This window comes from Colobus angolensis, unplaced genomic scaffold (genome assembly GCF_000951035.1).
Source record: "Colobus angolensis palliatus isolate OR3802 unplaced genomic scaffold, Cang.pa_1.0 Scaffold597, whole genome shotgun sequence".
Classification (NCBI taxonomy): Eukaryota; Metazoa; Chordata; class Mammalia; order Primates; family Cercopithecidae; genus Colobus; species Colobus angolensis.
In genome coordinates, this window is record NW_012119565.1 from 144,833 (window position 1) to 166,494 (window position 21,662).

The 21,662-nt window shown below is 35.9% G+C and overlaps 1 protein-coding gene and 2 pseudogenes across 3 annotated transcripts in view; 1 reads left to right on the forward strand and 2 right to left on the reverse strand.

Moving 5' to 3' along the window:
• LOC105526543 overlaps nucleotides 1-1,611 on the forward strand; it is an 8,719-nt pseudogene extending 7,108 nt beyond the window's left edge. The window contains exon 2 of the transcript XR_001004090.1: nucleotides 7-1,611. The product of XR_001004090.1 is annotated as a protein DEK-like (transcript). The remainder of the gene's footprint in view (nucleotides 1-6) is intronic.
• Nucleotides 1-21,662, reverse strand: part of EFCAB13 (EF-hand calcium binding domain 13) — a 122,641-nt gene that overhangs the window by 79,093 nt on the left and 21,886 nt on the right. Inside the window, exons 8-11 of one of the 2 annotated variants that reach the window (XM_011962563.1) lie at nucleotides 21,370-21,452; nucleotides 18,530-18,673; nucleotides 11,755-11,898; nucleotides 3,011-3,082 (exon numbers count right to left, since the gene is read on the reverse strand). In XM_011962563.1, the coding sequence (XP_011817953.1) occupies nucleotides 3,011-3,082; nucleotides 11,755-11,898; nucleotides 18,530-18,673; nucleotides 21,370-21,452 (443 nt within the window). The remainder of the gene's footprint in view (nucleotides 1-3,010; nucleotides 3,083-11,754; nucleotides 11,899-18,529; nucleotides 18,674-21,369; nucleotides 21,453-21,662) is intronic. The other variant, XM_011962564.1, reaches the window with a different exon arrangement.
• On the reverse strand, nucleotides 4,411-6,383 carry LOC105526542 (annotated as a pseudogene).

Consider the following 21,662-nt stretch of genomic DNA (forward strand, 5'->3'; position numbering starts at 1 on the left):
AAAAAAGAAAATTATCCTACTTATGATTTAACTGAAAGAAAAGATTTCATAAAAACAGCTAATGTAAAAGAGCTAATTTCTTGAGATAGAGGACAGAGAAGATGACTCGTTCCCATAGATTCGAAGATCTGATTTATACCATTATACCAGCAAAGAGAATGTATTTCCTTTTCTAAATCCTTTTTAAGCAACGTTAGAACTTACTGCTGACCTTTTTATCTTGAGTGTTATGTGAATTTGAGTTTGCTATTTTAAATTGCATTTCTATGCCATTTTTAGTTAAAATCTTGCATGGCATTAATTGTTCCTTGCTTTTATAGTTGTATTTTGTACATTTTGGGTTTCTTTATATAAGGTCATAGATTCTTGAACTGTCGTGGTTTTTAGTGCACTTAATATTAGCTTGCTTAAGGCATACTTTTAATCAAGTGGAACAAAAACTATTATGACTGGGATTTATACACACAGAGATTGCAGTATTTAGTATATGAAATATTTTGAATACATATCTCTGTCAGTGTGAAAATTCAGCGGCAGTGTGTCCATCATATTAAAAATATACAAGCTACAGTTGTCCAGATGACTGAATTGGAATTTTTCTCCTGCATGTGTATATATGTCAGATTGTTAGCATGACAAAAGTGACAGATGTTATTTTTGTATTTTTAAAAAACAATTTGTTGTATATAAAGTTTTTTTTATTTCTTTTGTGCAGACCACTTTTTCAACTCACATAGGTAGGTATCTTTACAGTTGTAGACTATGGAATGTCAGTGTTCAGCCAGACAGTATAATGGAGCAGGGAAAGTCAATTCAGTGATGAAACACTGAAGGAACAGTTATCCTGCTTTGCTCGAAAGTGTCATCAATTTGTAATTTTAGTATTAACTCTGTAAAAGTGTCTGTAGGTACACTTTATATTAAGGACAGACCAAAAATCAACATATCAAAGCTTCAAAAACTTTAGGAAAGGGTGGGATTAAGTACAAGCACACTTGGCTTATAGTAAATGAACCAATTTTTATTAACTGCTTTTGCCCATATAAAATGCTGATATTTACCAGAAACCTAGCCACTTTCATGATTACAATTAAAGTACCAGATTATAATGCCAGAATATAATGTGCAAGTAATCGTGGATATCTCTGACAAAGTGTGTCTCAAAAATAATATACTTTTACATTAAAGAAATTTAATGTTTCTCTGGAGTTGGGGCTCTGGCTTTTAAAGTTTGGCTAATCAGTGTTGATTCTAGATGATCAACATAATGGACCACTCCTGAATGAGACTAATTTTGTCTTTCAATTTACTGTCTTAAATCAGTTTATTAAATCTGAATTTTAAAACATGCTGCTTATGATAGAATGACACATTTGATGTACCAATTAAGTGTTGAAAAATATCTTTGCATCATAGAACAGACATATATATGTTGAATGTTAACAGGTATTTTCACAGGTTTGACTAGTTTGATAGTTACTCAGACACTAGGGAAAGGTAAATAGAAGTGAACAAAATAAGCAACTAAATGAGACCTAATAATTGGCCTTTGATTTTAAATATTTAATTTGTTCTTATAAATCTTGTCAATAAAATTAATCTAAATAAAAAAAAAAAAGCCGGGCACAGTGGTTCACACCTGTAATCCCAGCACTTTGGGAGGCTGAGGCAGGTGGATCACCTGAGGTCAGAAGTTCAAGACCAGCCTGACCAATATGTTGAAACCCCGTCTCCACTAAAAAGACAAAAATTAGCCAAGTATGGTCATGCATGCCTGTAATCCCAGCTACTCAAGAGACTGAGGCAGGAGAATCACTTGAACCCAGCAGGCAGAGGTTGCAGTGAGCTGAGATCGCACCACTGCTCTCCAGCCTGGGTGACACAGCATGACTCCATCTCAAAAGAAATGGACACAGAGACCAATGGAACAGAATAAAGAACCCAGAAATAAAGTCACATATTTACACCCAACTGATCAACTGTTGGTTTACGCCCAAAAAAGCAACAAAGCCAACAAAGCAGTCAAGAATGTACACTGAGGAAAGGATACCCTCTTCAATAAATGGTGCTGGGAAAAGTGGATAACCATATGCAGAAGAATGAAACTAAACCCCTATCTCTCATCATATACAAAAAACAAGCTGGATTAAAAACTTAAACATAAGACCTGAAACTAAAAAACTGTTTGATGATAACATAGGGAGAAGTCTAAGGACATTGGTCTAGGAAAGATTTTATGACTAAGATCTCAAAAGCACCAGCAACAAAAACAAAAATAGACAAATGAGACTATATTAAACCAAAAAGCTTCACACAGCAAAAGAAATAACAGAATAAAGAGACAACCTCTTGAATGGGAGAAAATATTTGCAAACTATTCATCTGAGACGGGATTAATATTCAGAATTTATAAGGAATTCAAACAACTCAACAGTTAAAAAAAAAAAAAAAAACCTTAAAAACTGGGCAAAGAGCCAGACGTGGTGGCTCACGCCTGTAATCTCAGCACTCTGGGAGGCTGAGGCAGGTGGATCACCTGAGGTCAGGAGTTCAAGATCAGCCTGACCAACATGGTGAAACCCTCTCTCTACTAAAAATACAAAACTAGCTGGGCATGGTGGCATATGCCTGTAATCTCAGCTACTTGGGAGGCTGAGGCAGGAGAATCACTTGAGCTCAGGAGGCAAAGGTTGCAGTGAGCCAAGATCGCGCCACTGCACTCCAGCCTGGGCAGCAAGAGCAAAACCCCATCTCAAAATAAATAAATAAATAAATAAATAAATAAACTGGGCAAAGAACACGCATAGACATTTCTAAAAAGAAGACATGTAAATAGCATTTTGAGTATTATATGTTATCTCCCTGATTTAAGAGGGTAAATTATTCAGAGGTTTTCAAAATCCTTTATAAAATAAAACTTATAAATTAAGATTTAATGTAAAGACTTTAATTATAAATTAATTATAAATTATAATTTAAAAACTTGTCATAGCAACAAGAGCTCACTTACAAACATCCTCATACTGTTCCTGTAGCTCATTCAAAATAAATATAATATCCCCAATATCCACCATGTGGTTACCTGTAATAGAATAAGTTCAAATACTGTATTTACTTTTGAACATAGATATATCTGCCATCCTATTCTAACATGAAAACAACACAAAATGTGTGGCAAGTAGGAACAAAGAGCCAACTATTACAAGTTTTGAATAGAATCTGAAATCATGAATTGATAACTCAGTACACACTAAAACATAAGAGTAAGGCCATGGTCTTTTCTCCTTAATAAAAGAGTTTTTCATCAAAACAAATAGTCATATTTTAAACTCTCATGCAAATCAGGATATTTTTTCATTTTACATGTTTTTTAGAGTTTATTACAGGTATTTACTTACTCTTTTGACTTCATTTCTAGATTGTGAACTCCTCAAGAACAGAGGATGTGTTTTTCATTTGTTTCCCCAATGCCTCGCAAAGTATCTACTTCTTATCACTAAAAATTATTTTTGACTGAACAAAATATACAGAAGGCAATAAAAAACAATGCAATTCTTCATAGTGAATAGCAGACAATGATTTACTTTGTACCTTCTCCGTGTCCAGCACTCTCATAACTTCCCACTATTCCTGCCCCTGCTCATCGAAGACCATTTTTCTTCTTGGATAATGCATGAATGAGGATGTGTTCAGATGCAGTGACCTTGAATAATGTCACTTCAATTGTGCACGGAGGTAGAAACGCTTTGCTCAATAATTGTTGCCTCCAAATATTTGATTTTGCTTGCCATCCAAGATGAAAAAGACTGAAAATTTACTTATCTATCTATAATAGTGATGGGTTTTTTCTTCAGTCTATTCATAAAAAATCAACTGTTCAATAATATGCATAAGTGAAAACTCTGAGAGGAAGAAGCAAATTTTTATTGTTTTCCACAGACAGGAAGATAAGTTTATTTTACTGTCCAATTATTTCATTTAAAAAGTTTACTGTTTGATAAAATAAACTTTTGGTATCATAGAAACCTTTCAACATCTACAATGACATATTATTACTATGCACAACTTCAAAAACAAATGCCTCCAGCTCCAAGTAAAGTGATGTTGAACATCCTGACTATAGTTCAGCTGTAGGAAATTTCTTGGATTGCCAATGGTTTCCTTGCCTTGGAAAAAAATACACAATTGAAAAATATAAATAAGACCTTCAATGATTTGAGAATTATAAAAATGCTATCTGAAGTTCAGTCACCTAGATCTCAGGAAGTTTGCAGTAGCTATAAGTGTTCAATAAGCAAAATAAAACCCTGTGGATATTTAAACTTCAGTCATCCAGGAGGTCCTATAGGTTCACAGTTGGTCTATGAAAAATAAAAGCTATTCCTATTGTGGTAGAACTTGGTATCAGGTTCATATACCATTTTTCACCAGCTCATGAATTCCATTCTCATCGATGATTAAAGATGCATGGAATTCTACATCTGTACATAACTTTCTATTCCTTCCTCAGCATTAGAGATAAGAGGAGAGATTTCACACTGGATTGGTAAATCATTGGCATCCTTTAAGTGGGAAATTGCTGGAAGACGAGAGCCATTTTCATCTATAAAGTGATCCCTGCATTGAGAACCCAGCAATAATGAAAGTGTGCCTTGTGGTAGTAAAATTGTCTTTCCCATTCTGACTGTCAGCATTCTTTAGTGTGGAAAAGTCATCTTCCCATAATATTTCATAAACCACAAACTTCTTTGCGAACTAGAAAATGTCAAAGACAAATTTTTCCATACTGATTCCACTGGGTTTATCTGGCTTAATTAAGTGCTGTTGGGTATCCACATAAGGAATCTTCTTTTGAGCCACATGGTGCTGCAACTGAGGTTCATAAACATTGACAACATCCTCAGAAATGGTACAGTGAATAAATGGTTGGCAATATTCTCCACATTGAATAGCAGTCATCCATTTGAGCTTCATTTTTAAGCTGTTGCCAGGGAAACATCACTATACTCTACCACCTGGTAAACTCCATCCACTCCGCACACCACTCCAACCGGTGCTGTTGGGTATCCACATAAGGAATCTTCTTTTGAGCCACATGGTGCTGCAACTGAGGTTCATAAACATTGACAACATCCTCAGAAATGGTACAGTGAATAAATGGTTGGCAATATTCTCCACATTGAATAGCAGTCATCCATTTGAGCTTCATTTTTAAGCTGTTGCCAGGGAAACATCACTATACTCTACCACCTGGTAAACTCCATCCACTCCGCACACCACTCCAACCGGTGCTGTTGGGTATCCACATAAGGAATCTTCTTTTGAGCCACATGGTGCTGCAACTGAGGTTCATAAACATTGACAACATCCTCAGAAATGGTACAGTGAATAAATGGTTGGCAATATTCTCCACATTGAATAGCAGTCATCCATTTGAGCTTCATTTTTGAGCTGTTGCCAGGGAAACATCACTATACTCTACCACCTGGTAAACTCCATCCACTCCGCACACCACTCCAACCGGTTCTGCAGGGTTTGTTTTCTCTATCACCTTTGCTCCACAGTCTACTCCTTTCTGAATGCAAAATCCAATGAACCGTGGGTCTGCCACTTTTACTAATATGTTGTCAATACAATAGACATGAATGCTCCAAATGCCTCTTTGCACCATATCCTCCACAATATGCCAGGCTGCAAGAGCCCAATAAAGACCACCATTCTCATGTGGAGCAACAGAAACTTTGTTCTTCTCTTCCAAAATAATTTGCCCATCAAAACTTATGGCAGGGAGCATTCCTTGCTGAAAAAAAGATTATATTTTCTTTTCTTTTTAAACCAAAGTACTTGTGCTTGGTGAAGAACTCCTTGTAGATTCCGCTGTTCTGCCACTGATCATTATATGGAATAATGCATTTGTTGCCATAATATTTTTCAGCTACCTATTGTAGCTTCAGGATATGCTCTGCTTGAATCTGAAAAAGTGTCTTATGGGATGGCAAACCAACATCATACAGCCCCTTTGGATATGCAACGAGTCTAGTCCCCTGTCCACCAACTAGAAAAACTGTTACTTTGTTCTGAGAAATCTGGAAAAGTTCTTTGCTTTTTCAGGCCTGGAGCTGATCTAGCTTCCCTGTAGCACTGCCCAGTACCTCTCGAGGGACAAGTTCCATTCACGTATCCACCTTTTCTTGATGAGAGGACTGGTTAAATCCTTCAATGGCCTTTTGGAAAAAGAAGTTCAGTTCCTCAAAGTTGAAGGCCTAGAGCGCTGCATAAAGTTCTACCTGTTGGGCTTCTTCAAGCTCACTCCAGAAACATAGTGGGTGTTCTTGCTCAGCTTTGGACAACCTGAGTTTGAGTTTGAGGTCATTAGTGTTCATAATGCTGTGATAGCCAAGCTTTGTGAAAATAGGGGTGCAATGTATGTACCTACAAAGCTTCCTCAGTGCGACCACAGCTCCACCCGGCTCCTTTTGCGCTGGCGTCCTGCGTCCCCTCTGAATATATACCCTCATCCTGGGCCATGGCGGCTGGGTGGGGCAGGCCGGGACCAGGGCCGAGGGGAGTGGCCCAGCCACCCTGCCCCTCTTGCCGCGATGAGAAGCAAATATTTAAATCAAAGAATAGTATCATTTTGGTGTTGGGTCTACCTGATTCACTCTGATTCTCTGAAAATTGGTAAACTATGTATTTCAGGTGCAGGCCTTTAAATCCCTGCAAAGCAAGTACTATGTGTTTGAACCAATCAAAGAAATGCTAGACAAAATTGGTGCTAAATTGCCTTCTGATTAGAGATTGCTTCCTACATTCTGGTTTCTTATTTCCTTGGTATTTATCCCCATCCTGGTTTTGATTATAGTTCTAACACTTCCCATAACCTGCCCCAGTAACTGGCACTTACGGTAGATTGATTGCATGTCCCATGTTCTTAGATCATAGCTTAAGTCCTAAGACAACTCAAAGCTTCTTCAACCCACAAGCTCTTGAATCTGATCACTAAAAAGTATTCTGTTAGACCATATATGTATTAATCCAGTGGAAAAGGCCATCTTGCTTTTACCTGCTCTTCATTTAGAAAACTCCTTTCTCTGAACAGAAGTTCAGCCTCAACTAATAAGAGTGTGGTAGTCAACCATGTTCACAGATTCATTAGCTCTTGCTCAAATTTATTCCTTGCATCTATGCAATAATAAACACCTATCATGAAACTCCCAAACAAATATTACCTACTTAAATAGTCCCTAGTGGCCGAAGACACATTCCAGAATCTGAAATGACGATCTTGGTCCCTATCTGACTTAGCAAAACCTTAAAGAATGATTCCTGGTTGAAACTAAGGCAATCAATATGGTCACAGGTATCATTTATTTCCTAAGGGAAGCTCAAAACAGCCTCCTACTCTAAGGTATATAATTCTGGAAGAAATTCGTCCTGGAAAACGCAACTACCTACTGTGAGAGGAAAAAAATGATCCTAATTATTAAGGTCATATATGCAAGGCAACATTACTCTGAAGATGCTAAGTGACCATTAACACTATATTTCTGTAATCTTCAGGTAGCTCCACAATATCGAAAGCCTCCTCTAGTAAAAACTGCACTAGTCACAACTTTCCAACCAGTTCAATTTTTCAGATCTCTAACCTCCATGAGAGGAAAAAAAAAACCTGCTATACCAATACACTATTTCAGAAACCAAAATACCTGACCCTCTAAGAACTGCCATCGGCTGATTTTCCATATGGCACTTCTTGCCATATCTAAATAAAGCAAATCCTCCTTGGACTTTCCTGAAAATTTCAGAGGCATAATTCCTTCTCCCTCATTGTGAACATCTATAAAGATGAACATATTATCTACCTATCATCTTCAACAATATACCAAATACAAAAATAAGATGCTAGAACAGTACCTGCAGTGCTGTCTTCTTTTAGCGGAATAACTGTGTTATATTATTTCTTACTGCAAAATTTTGCTACAGAAAAATTAACATCTCCTACCTGGGTAACCCAAAATTGTTGGCATCCTGGGGTTAACTTTTCCTTTAACATTAAAATAGCTCAGACCCCAGAGCATACACTAACATAAATCAATACCTTGACCAAAATTTGAGGATTCCTGAGTCATTTGTACTCTTTTTGTTTATTTTAGGTTTGTTTCTCTATTCCCATGGACTCTTGATCTCATTCACATTATTACCTTCTACAAGTGCAATCCTTTCTGCCCCAAGCAGATCCAACATAGAACCCATAGGTCTTTATCCTTGAAATCTCCCCACCAACAATATTAATACAAGTCTATTGTATATAACCAACTTTTACTGGTAATTTGCAATTGCTGGGAGTAAGGGAGTTCTTAAGAAGCACAGCAAGCAACTACATACTATAGTCCTAAAGTTCTGTGGTTACTCTACCCTCACTCACTCTTATGTTCTATCCATCTTCTTCCTCCACTACTGAGCCACCACTATATTTCATATCAAATTCCTGTTGCTTTCTTATGTACAGTACTTTACCTTATCTTTTTGCTCAATCTAGATGTTTCCCAGTATGTTTTAACTCTCATAATCTGTCTATTAAGATTATTTTCCTGGTCAAAAGATAAGGACTTTCCTTATGAGGAATTTTGCCTCAAACTGCAGCCAGCTTATTCATATGATAAAATGAAGAATATTTTGTTCTTTCTGATTGGAAGATGTGGCATGAGGAATCAGAATGATCCACTCATTCAACAAATATTTGTCGAGCGGTTAATATGTGCCATAAGCACCATGCTAGGTATTGAAGATACAATATTAAGCTAAAGCAGACATGATATCTGCTCACCTGATGCTCAGTCTTATTTGAAATACCAATGTCAATCCAACAAAAATACAAATTTCAATTGTGAATCGTGCTATGAGAGTGTATAACATGAGAATCTGACCTACTCAGAGAGGTCTGGGAAAATATCCCTGAGGAAAAAGACAGTTGAGTTTGGATCTAAAGTGTAAGTACGAATTAACTTACACTTTAAGGGGAGAGAAAGATTCAAGGAAGAGAAATGAACACATGCAACAGCCATTTGGCAAGAAGGGGCATGGTATATAGTTGAAACTAAGAAGGCACAGAGAGCAAGGGAGAATATGGCCTCAGATAAAGATGAAGATCTGGGTAAAAGCCAGAACATGCAAGACCCTGTAAACCACACTAAAAGAGTTATTTATCCCAAGAGGTATTATTAGATTTCATGTGAGGAGAATAACATGATCAGATCTGTATTTGAACGAAGATCATTATGGCTGCACTGTAAAGGAACATAAGAGTGGATAGGGGTATATTTGTTAGGATGAACTGCAATGGTCCTGAGGAAAGGTTATGTGAACTTGGACTAAGATAGGGAGATAAAGAGAAATAAATCAGGCCGGGCTTGGTGGTTCAAGCCTGTAATCCCAGCACTTTGGGAGGCCAAGACAGGTGGATCACAAGGTCAGGAGATGGAGACCATCCTGGCTAACACGGTGAAACCCCGTCTCTACTAAAAAATACAAAAAACTAGCTGGGCGAGGTGGTGGCTGTAGTCCCAGTTACTTGGGAGGCTGAGGCAGGAGAATGGCGTAAACCCAGGAGGCGGAGCTTGCAGTGAGCTGAGATCCGGCCACTGCACTCCAGCCTAGGCGACAGAGCAGGACTCTGCCTCAAAAAAAAAAAAAAAAGAGAAATAGATCACATCTGTACTCCCAGCACTTTGGGAGGCCAAGGCAGGTGGATTACAAGGTGAGGAGATTGAGACCATCCTGGGAACATGGTGAAACCATGTCTCTACTAAAAATACAAAAATTAGCTGGGCATGGTGGCACGTGCCTGTAATCCCAGCTACTCGGAGGCTGAGGCAGGAGAACCATTTGAACCAGGGAGTCGGAGGTTGCAGTCAGCCAAGATCACACCACTGCACTACAGTCTGGCAACAGAGAGGAGTAAAAAGAAAAAGAGAAATGGAAAGACTTAAGAGATATCTATCTTATATACAGAAAAAAGGGAAAAGTTTTTAAAGAGATATATCTAAGAATTTAAATAAGGGAACTATTGCATGAGGAATAGAGAAGTAGAGTTGTCAAGGATGACTCTCAGGTTTCTACCTCACCCCTCTTGTGTCTGTTCTAGGTGCCAAGCACTGTGATAAATGTTTATATTTAATTCCTATAACAATTCTATAAAATTAGTATCATTTGTCCAATATACCTCCCCAAATAAAGCAGGAGACCTGGAGACTGAGACCAGAACCCCATAAGCCAAAAAGCAAGGTACTGCAGCTGTTTCATATATGATTTCTGTTGTTCCTGGTAGGGCATGCCCTAAAGGCTTAAGATCAGTCTTTAAAATCCCCATTTTACATTTTCATACCCCATCATATCCTTCCACTCATGCCTCACCCCAGAGCCCACCATACCTGACTTCTTAATAGAACTCCATGTGGCCGGATTCTATCTCCAGACCAGATATCAGCAACCAAAAGCCCACTACAAAACCACCATTAATAAATGACAAAAACCAGTGGAAGCCCACTCAGAAAGATGTCATGTCTGAGTATTTTTCTGCCATATTTACACAAACTGTTCCTTTGGCTTAAGATGTTTTTCTCACTCTTTGCACTCTTCAACTACTTAATTCATACTGATCCTTCAAGATTCAGCTCAGACATCAGTTCCTCTGATAATCTTTCCCCAAGGCTTCCAGTATGTATTAGCAGCCTATGTACACTCTATTATAGTATTTGCCATGGAGCATTTTAATTTTTGGTTTGCTTAGTTTTTTCCACACTTGAATGTGAGTTCCCTCAAAAAAAAAAAAAGAAGTGTGTTTTATTCATCTTTGCATCACGTAGCACAGTTCCAGGCATAGTAGATATTAAATGACTGACTATCTGATTGATTAAGTGAATGAATCAGACTGGGCCCAGTGGCTCATGCCTATAATACCAGCTACTCAGCAGGCTGAGGCAGGAGGATCACTTGTGGCCAGAAATTTGAGACCAGCCTAGGAAACATAGCAAGACCTCATCTCTACAAAATAAAAATTAGCCTGGCATGATGGCACACACCTATAGTCCTAGCTATTCAGGAAGATGAGGTGGGAGGATTACTGAGCCTAGGAGGTCAAGATTACAGCAAGCTATGATCACGACATTGCACTACAGCCTGGGCAACAGAGTGAGGCTCTAAAAATAATAAAATAATAAAATGAATCAATCAATTAATCACTAATTATTATAGGACATCCTCTGGTTACAAGTAAACATGTAATACAAAACACCTGCTAAATATTTTTATCATGTTTAATGCAATCTACATTGTACAGAGAGTAACGGAAGGGCAGAGCAAAATTGTTTAATCAAAGCTACATAATAAAGTTGAGAATTCAAGAAATTTAGGTCTTCTAACTTGTGGAGTCAATGCCCTTGACACTACAAGAAACTACTTCTCCACAAAGACCAGAAATGACTTGGAAAAGAGATATAAGACTGAATTCTTTTAAAATTCATTTTACTCTTTTACCAAACATACCAAACTATAACAATTTTAGAAACTTCTCACTTAATTTTTCTAGACTATTTCTTACTATAGACACCAGTAAACAGTGTCAATGGCAAAAGGTAAGAATCAAGAAAAAAAAGGAGAAGCAAAGGACAGATTGCAAAATTGATATCCGGAAAAAAAATGTATAAATACATGCACATATATATTTACATATATATTTCAATGCAAATAACTCACTGTCAATATAGGTATGTTTTATCACTTCTTCTAAAATTTCAGGGTTTATAGGGATACCCATGCTATCCAAAACACCAAACATTTCATCAGTTGAAACTCGACCACCTTTTATCCTACAGAAAATCTTCAAGGCATCCTGGAATGCTGCAAAAAACAAATTAGTATACCATGAGAATCAATAGCTTTTCTTGGAAAAGGAGGTGACTTTGTGTCAATAGCCCACTAAGGGAAAATAACCTTATATAAGCACGGGATTTTATAAATATTTATCAACAAGTAAATCACTGTTATAAAATAACTTTATAATAGTGGCTAAAACATTGGTCTTTTTTTCTTCATAGGAATTTCATATTCTTACGTTAACAATCCTTAGCATATAAAATGAATTGAAAAGAACCTGGTCAGAAGGAAATATTCAGCATGACCCTGACTAGCAAACCAAATCTGGGGCTCCCCAAGACATCTACTTCTGAATCTTAGATTCTATAATTTTAAAACAATTTAACTAAAATAAATTAAATACCAAATCACTTTATCATTTTCTAAAATTTGTAGTCACATCAGAGAGCTCAGTATATTTTTAATTTTAAAAAGAAAATATTCAGATAAATTATAATTTTCCACAAAAAAACTTCCTTAAGAATTAAACAGATTGAAAGCCATGTTCAACTGCTAAATTTAAATTCTCCCTGACCACTACACCCCTTAATTAGCCTTGACAAAAAAAAAACACAATTCCCATGATCAATTTCAGACAGAAAATCACATTATAGTCAGACTAGATTTTCTTGAAATTCATCATATAATAAACTAATGATTACTAAGTTCTTTGATAAGTACAATCAAGGAGAAAAAGCTGGGCATTATTTATTCATTCAATTAGTCTTTTTTTAATTAATTAATTAACTTTTTTAAGACAGGGTATCTCTCTGTAGCCCAGGCTAGAATGCAATCACACAATCTCAGCTTACTGCAACCTCTGCCTCCCCAGCTCAAGTGATCCTCCCACCTCAGCCTGTTGAGTAGCTGGGACTACAGACACGTGCCACGATGCCCCGCTAACTTTTTTGTATTTTTGTAGAGATGGGGTTTTGCCATGTTGCCCAGGCTGGTCTCGAACTCCTGGGCTTAAGTGATCCACCCGCCTTGGCCTCCCAAAGTGTTGGGACTACAGGCATGAGCCACCATGCCTGTCCTCAACTACTCATTATTGATCAAGTTAACAAAAATAGCAAAGGAAGGGACCTCCAGAAACCCTCTCCTCCATAAAAGCAATGAGAATTCTGGCAGAAATTATCAGAACCAACTTGTTTCAAAACTCTGAAAATAAGCCAAAGGCTTGCAGTTATCCGAGGAATTTCTTCAAGAAAAATGACTGAGTCTCAACAAGAACAGTGAGCTTTGTGGCATTTTAACTTGCCCTATTCCCGTCTACCCATCTCCAGGTTCCCTGGAGCATTGAAAACCAGTACTCTACAATCATGATGAAAATGTGTGTGTGCACTAATGAGGTGAGAGAGGCCTCTTTAAGCACAACTCAAAACTCAGAAGACATAAAGAAAAAATAATAAATTTTGTGATAAAATATAATAGTCCCATTCCAAAAAACAAGGACACCATTTCAAAATTAAAAGAGAAACAATAGACTAGAAGAAAACATTTGTAACATACATAACAAAGGATTAATAGCCAGAATATGAAAACTCCTACAAATTAATGAGATGAACAATCTAGTTTTTTCAATGAAAAGTATATGTGAAAAGGCAATTCATAGAAAAATACATAAATAAACCATCTGATTCACTATAAAAGGAACATACCGCAAAATAATAAAGGCCATATACGACAAACCCGCAGCCAACACCCTACTGAATGGGGAAATGTTTAAAGCATTCCCCCTAAGAACTGAAACAAAACAATTCACCACTCCTATTCAATATATTACTGGAAGCCCTACCCAGAGCAATCAGGCAAGAGAAAAAAAAATAAGTAGCATCCAAGTTGGAAAAGAGGAAGTCAAATTATGTCTGTTTGCTGATGATATAATCTTATACTGAGAAAACCCTAAAAACTCCTCCCAAAAAAAAAAACCCTTAGATTTGATAAACAAATTTGGTAATGTTTAAGTAGATAAAATTGGTGGCATTTCTATACCCTAGTATCAAGCTGAGAACCAATCAAGAAGGCAATACCATTTAGCTTAGCTACAAAAACCAAAGTACCTAGGAATACATTTAACCAAAGAGGTGAAAGATCTCTACAAGGAAAACTACAAAACAGTGATGAAATAAACTATAGAGAACACAAACAAATGGGAAAACATCCCATGCTCATGGATCAGAAAATTAATATTGTTAAAATGACCATATTGCCCAAAGCAATCTACAGATTCAGTGCAATCTCTATCAAAATACCAATGTCATTTTTCACGAAATAGAAAATATAATCTTAAATTTTACGTGGAACTAAAGGACCCCAAATAGTCAAAGTAATCCTAAGCAAAAGAACAAAGCTGGAGACATCACATTATACGGTAATATATCAAATTATACTGTAATAGTAACCAAAACAGCGTGGTACTGCTATAAAAGTAGACACATAAATTGGTGGAACAAAAAAGAGGACCCAGAAATGAACTTTCATATCTATAACCACCTGATCTTTGACAACGCTGACAAAAACATACACTGGTGAAAGGACACTCTTTTCAATAAATGGTAAAGGGAAAATTGGACTGCCATTCACAGAAGAATGAAACTAGACCCCTATCACCTACCATATACAAAATCAACTCAAGATGGTTCTAAACTTAAATGTAATACTCGAAGCTTTAAGAATACTAGATGAGGCCAGGCGCAGTGGCTCACGCCTGTAATCCCAGCACTTTGGGATCATGAGGTCAGGAGATCAGACCATCCTGGCTAACACGGTGAAACCCTGTCTCAACTAAAAATATAAAAAAATTAGCCAGGCGTGGTGGTGGGCACCTGTAGTCCCAGCTACTCGGGAGGCTGAGGCAAGACAATGATGTGAACCCAGGAGGCGGAGCTTGCAGTGAGCCAAGATCAGGCCACTGCACTCCAGCCTGGGCGACAGAGCGAGAGTCCATCTGAAAAAAAAGAATACTAGATGAAAACCTAAGGAAAACTCTTACTGACATTGGTCTAGGCAAAGAATTCATGACTAAGAATTCGAAAGCACAAGCAACAACAACAAAAAAAGGCAAATAAGACAACTAAACTAAAAAGCTTCTGCACAGCAAAAGAAATAATCAACAGAATGAACAGACAACTTGAAGAATAGAGAAAATATTTTCAAACTGTGCATCCAACAAGGGACTGATATCCAGAATTTAAAAAGAACTCAAACAGATCGACGACAACAAAAACAACAAATAATCCTGTTAAAAAGTGGTCAAATGACATGAATAGACATTTTTCAAAAGAAGACATACAAATGGCCAAATGAGCATTATGAAAAAATGGAAAGTAGTGTGGAGATTTCTCAAAGAACTAAAAATAGAACTACTGTATGATCCAACAATTCCACTACTAGGTATATACACCCAAAGGAAAAGAAACCATTATCTCAGAAAGATACCTGCACTCATATGTTTATCACAGCACAATCCACAATAGCAAAGATATAAAATGAACCTAAGTGTCCATAAATGGATGACTGGGTAAAGAAAATGTGTTACACACACACACACAAACACACACACACACAGACACACACAATGGAATACTAGTCAGCCATAAAAAGAGAAGGAAATAATATATTTTACAGCAATATGGATGAAACTATTATCTATCTGACTTTCTGTTTCTGAGTTGTTTCACTTGAGATAATGAAAGCCATTTATAGGTAGGAGCCAAATGTATAGGTGGGAGCCAAATGTGTACACATGGACATAGAGCGTGAAATAATAGTTACTGGAGACTTGGAAGTGTGGGAGGGGGGTGAAGGATGAAAAATTACTTAATAAGTACAATGTGTAACTATTCAGATAATGGTTACACTAAAAGCCAGACTTTACCAGGATGCAATGTATCTATGTAACAAAACTGCATTTGCACCCCTTAAATTTATACAAATAAAAAATAAAAATATATAATTCCAAGGACCAAGCATAAGAACTTGATATCACCTAATGGAGAAACAGAAGAATTGCTAACATCAGGTCATGAACACCACAGATTTCGTGTTTTTGGAGGTACCGTTTCTACCATTAATATGAATACCCTTTCCAACCACTTTATTTATAATGTATAGGTAATATAAACTAAAGGTTATTAAGAGACCCATAAGTATCTGAAATTTTTAGGAATAGGTACAAACAGATTTCTGGCAAAAGGAAGAAAGTACTGTTAAGGATGAAGAAGAAAACAGATGTGAGATTTCAACAGAAAAAAAAAAAAACACGCACACAAACAAAGGCATGGGAATAAGAATTATGTTGGCATGTATGAAGATTTATGACTAATCGGAGTACGGGGTTCTTGCCTGGGAAAGGTACTGTGATAAAGGGTAGAGTGGTGAACAAAATTATGAAGGGATAAAGAGGCTAAGCATAAGAGTTTGGCCTAGACTCATTTGATAATAGGAAGAGCACCCAAATTCTTGAGCAGGAAGATGACATGGTGAAAAGAGTATTTTAACAGAATTAGTCTAGCAGTTAATGTGAAGGAAAAACTAGAGATTAGAGATAGAATATTAGAATATTGGGGCAGTTTGAGCCAGGTTTTGTAATGCCTTTTATGACAAAATTCACACCTAATTTTTCTCAGCCTACGCTAGTGGGAGATTCTGTAAAATATAAATTAATTCATATATTAAATACCACCCTTCCCAACCCCAAAATCAGTTACAAAATTATTATCTTCTATACTTTTGAAGAAGTCTTTTTTACCTGGATTCTGAGAGACCAAATAAGAAACATCAGCCACAGCTTTAAGGAAACTTGAAAAATCCAGCATTCCATTAACTATAAAAATGATTCCAAAACAGAAGGGAAAAAAAAAAAAAACTCCATCAGCAAACATTATTAGCAAACCCCCTAAGAATATAAGATAAAAATCGCAACTAAAAATGTAAATAGAATTAACTAATGACATTAGAATACTATTATCTATACACAGAGCAGTAGACATATATAGAATGTAAAAAGAATATTTACCAGAAAAAAATGTATATATTGTAATTAGGTAGTAAATAGCGTTCCAGCAGTAATAAGAATGCTATGGGACTAGTACTGTAGATACAGCAGTGCTCTTTGCTCAAGACTAATTTTTATATTTGTAGTTCTTCAAGATTCTTCAAGTTAAATAACTATGAATTCATTTTCTCCTGTCATGAAGCAAATGAGCCCAACTTTGATGGGGTTTATTTACATCAGTGATGTTATCTATGTCATGAAGAAAACAAATATAAATCTATATTTCAATTTAATGTCATCTGAGCAGAAATAGCCTACAGAGGAATACTTAAGTGCTTCCAATCGTCTGCAGAGGAAATGACAAGGCTTGGTTGTTCTCACTTCCATACCACAGAAGCACTTTCTTCAGCAATGAAAAGTCTGTCAAGTTGTCTATCTCCACTTCTTCAGTATAACAACTTGAGAGTGGGTTCTCCTTTCTTTCAAAAACAGTGAAACATCTGTCCAAATTTTAATGAACTACTTTGACTTGTTTTCTGATGTTGTTGTGACTTTGGGTTGGCAAAGATCTTTCAGATAAGATATCAAAAGCAATTCATAAAAGAAAAATTGTAGACTGGACTTCATCAAAAGTATGAACTTTTCCTTTTCTAAAAACATTCTTAAGAGAATAAAAAGACAAGCCACAGAATGGAAAAAAATATCTACGAATCACATATCCAGTAAAAGACTTATATTCAGAATATATAAATAATCTCAAAATACAATAATAAGAACACAATTTTTCAATGGGCAAAAAATATACAAATGGCAAATGAGCACATGAAAAGATATTCAACATTATTTAATCATTCAGGAGATGCAAATTAAAACCACAATCAGATAATAACCATATATCTATTAGAACAACCATAATTTTTAAAGGCTGATCAATTCAAGGATGGCAGGAGTATTAAAAAAAAAAGCAGTATACAACAATATGAATAAATCTTAGTCACATTTACAACAATATGAATAAATCTTAGTCATATAATATTAAGTGAAAAAAACAAGATTATATACAGCATGAAAAACTTTTTACTAAAGTTTTTTAAACAACTAAAATTTTTGAACTATTTTACAAAAATACCTATCCATAACAATAATCCTATTTAAACAGAAAAATAAGAGAATAATGAATATAGGATTCAAGGTAATTCTTACCTCAGGTTGGGGAAAACAGAATAATAGGTTGCTTAGTAAAGTTTACGGTTAGATGTAAATTATTGACAAGGTCCTACTTTTTATTTTGGGTGGCTGGGTCAAGTACTTATTACATTATTTAAATTACATAACTAAATAAGATTAGACCATGCATGGAACAATAACGAGAATAAGTCATAATCCAGTCTAGTAATTAATCAAACCAATTACATAAACCTGAGGCCAATTTTCAATATCATTATTGTAAGTAATGTTCTTGTAACATATAAAAATGTTTCATAACATATAATATGACCAAAAATGATGTTTTTATAATACATTTTAAGGTTTAGCTTTCCTATCATTTGTAATTAATCTGACAAACATATTTATGATTGCAGACCCTTAAACTAATACTGAAAAGATAAAACTTACCATCAATATCAACAGTCTTTAGTGCCTGTCGCATTTCTAAATCACTTATAGAAATTCTCAAGATGCCAAGGATCACTGGAAGATCATTCACATAAATCTTACCACTTCGAATTTTACTAAAAATTTTACAGGCTTTATGAAGTGCTGTACAGACATAACAAAACAGTTAGTTAATTAATCAAAAAGAATAATTATCCTTATTCCCCCAACTATCTTTCAAAAAAATAATAATCACTAAAAGAAAGGGGAGCAAATCTGTATTTTCAGCCTTTCAAACTTCTTTCTTTTTTACCCCACCCTCTTCAATCTTTTAATATTCAAATCTTTCAACCTGTTTCCTAAAGAACTTTCAGAAACTGTCACAAAAGTTGCACAAGGGCATATAGGCAAAGGCTTCCACAACTTGCCCTGGGAATAGTAAATTTTTCCTCTGTGTTCCCATAGCACTTACTATGTATCTCAGTCAAAGCCCTTGGTATTATGATTGCTTGCATGTCAATATCCCTCACTAAACTGTCAGCTTCTACGAAGCAAGATTTTTCATTCTTCTGTTTCCAGTGCCTAATTAAGAAGAAATTCTCAAAAAAAGTCTATTGAACTGAATTTTTTGGTTCAGTGGATACTATATTTTCAGAAAAGAGGCAATCGATGATAGTGCTGTTTTTGTTTGTCTTTTTAGAGCCAGAGTTTCTCTGCTGCCCAGGCTGGAATGCAGTAGAGCAATCATGGCTCACTGCAGTCTCAAACTCCTGTCTCAAAATCCTGGGCTTAAACAATCCTCCCACCTCAGCCTCTCCAGTAGCTAGGACTACAGCTGTGTGCCAACATGCCCAACTAATTTTTTGTTTTTATGATTTTTTGTAGAGATGGAATCTCACTATATTGCTCAGGCTGGTCTTGAACTCCTGGTCTCAAATGATCCTCCCACATTGGCCTTCCGAAGTGCTGGGAATACAGACATGAGCCACCTCACCCAGCCCTGACAGTGATAAATACAAAATAATGACTAAAGAGTTGATAATAATGATTTTATTAAGTTTTAGTAGAATTTTGGAAGTGGAAGCCAGATTTCCATGAAATGGGAAGTGAGAAAATTCAGCAACTAATGAAAACAACTCCTTCAAAAAGCTTTTCTGAAAAATACTGAGTAAAAATTAGCAAAGCATAGACCTTGAGAAAGCAGAAGAAAATCAAGAAATGAAAGGATTAGTCTGGTGAAAGGGCACCTTTTCCAATGAGACAAGATGAAAGGACATGAATGTTGTTTGTAGGTAGGAGTATCAAGGAGTTTAGGAAGCTTCCCAACAGCCTTTACTAATTCTCTACGAAAAAGCAAAGCCACATGATCCAGTAATCCCACTTCTGGATATTTAGCCAAAAGAATTAAAATCAGGATTTTGAAGAGACAGTAATACTCCCCTGTTCACTGCAGTACTATTCACAATAGCCAGCCTATGGAAAACAATCTAAATATCTGTGGAAACAACCTAAATGTCAGATAAATAAGGGGGAAAAAAGTATATTATATACATATAATAGAATATCATTCAGCCTTTAAAAAGAAGAAAATCCTGTCATATGTAATAACATGAATGAATCTGAAGGACATTATGCTAAGTGAAATAAGCCAGTTAAAGAAGGAAAAATACTACAGAATTCCAATTATATAAAGCATCTAAAATAGTCAAACCTATGGAACAAACAATAGAATTGCAGTTGCCAGGAACAGGGGGTATGAGGAAATAGTGAGTTGCTAATCGGTGAGTACAAAATTTCAGTTACATAAGATGAATAAGTTCTATAGAAATACTGTACAATATTATGCCTATAGATAAGAATAACCTACATTTTTAAAATCTGTTAAGAGGGTAGATCTCATGTTAAATATTCTTACCACAATAAAATTTTTTTCAAAAGAAACAGGGCAGAAAAGATTAAGTTTCATAGATTTCAGACTAGCAAGTTTTAATTTTATTTTAATTAAGTAAAACATTTTTAAATGTTTAAAGTTGGATAGATGACATAATTGAGTATTTGAGGAGAGTAGTGAAGGTTTGGAATAGGTACCAAAGGAAACAGGAGAGATCACACCAAAACTTAAAGGGAATACCAACTGGTGCTAAGGGCAGCTGAGGTTGGAAATCATACAATCATAGTGGCACCAAATGGAGAGGTCAAGGAAATAAAATTCTAAATAAAAAGAGCTGGAAGCATAAGAGATTGTGAGTGAAGAATAAGACATTAAAGTCTGAGATTTTCACATAATGACAATGTGCAATTTGTGGCCATCAGTGTTGGTCAGGGGAATCAAGGTAAAACAATTGGTTTTGAAAGTGTGAAGCTACAGCAGTATGAGTCACCCATTTGGACACTAAGATACACAATATGACAACCAGAGTTAAGGTAAAAGGAAAACTATGCGAAATTATTCCATAGGTATAAAGGAGAAGCCCAAGATATGGGAGAGGTCAGTGTCATGAAAGCGTGAAGGGTAGTATAAGCCTTAAGATATCAAAGACTAAATTCCAGTGATATCAGTGACTCCAGCACTTACTAATTTATCCATGATGTAATATGCAGACATTTTTCCAAAAAATACACTTGAACTAGTATAAGCTACATATTATATTTTACCTATCTTAACCAATACAACCAAAGATATTTACGGATTAAACTATCTACTTTTGCTTCCTCACAGCCTGCAGCATTTGCATATCATGTATTACCAGTTGATACCATAAGCCATTAAAAGTAGATGAAGAGGCACTAACTGCTGAAACAATTCCTAAAAAGCACATAATCAGGAAATGTATTCAAGAAATTTTAGAACCTCTTATTACCACTTAATTCTTGTGAGTGTAAATATCCATGGGTTACTTCATCATATAATGTCATGTAGAGGTTAGACAGCATTTCCTTTTCCCTGTCAAAGAAACAGTCATATTAGAAAGTGGCAATGAAAATATGCAAATTCCATTTTAAAATATTAGCAAACCTACCAATAGTCTGAGATTCATAAGAACCTTTCTTGAAGAACTATCCAAGTTAAGGAAAATTCCATATTCTTCACGTCAGAAGTCCCACCTTATTTCTTTTTGAGATACTTTTCTATAAAGCAGAATTTACCCTAGTC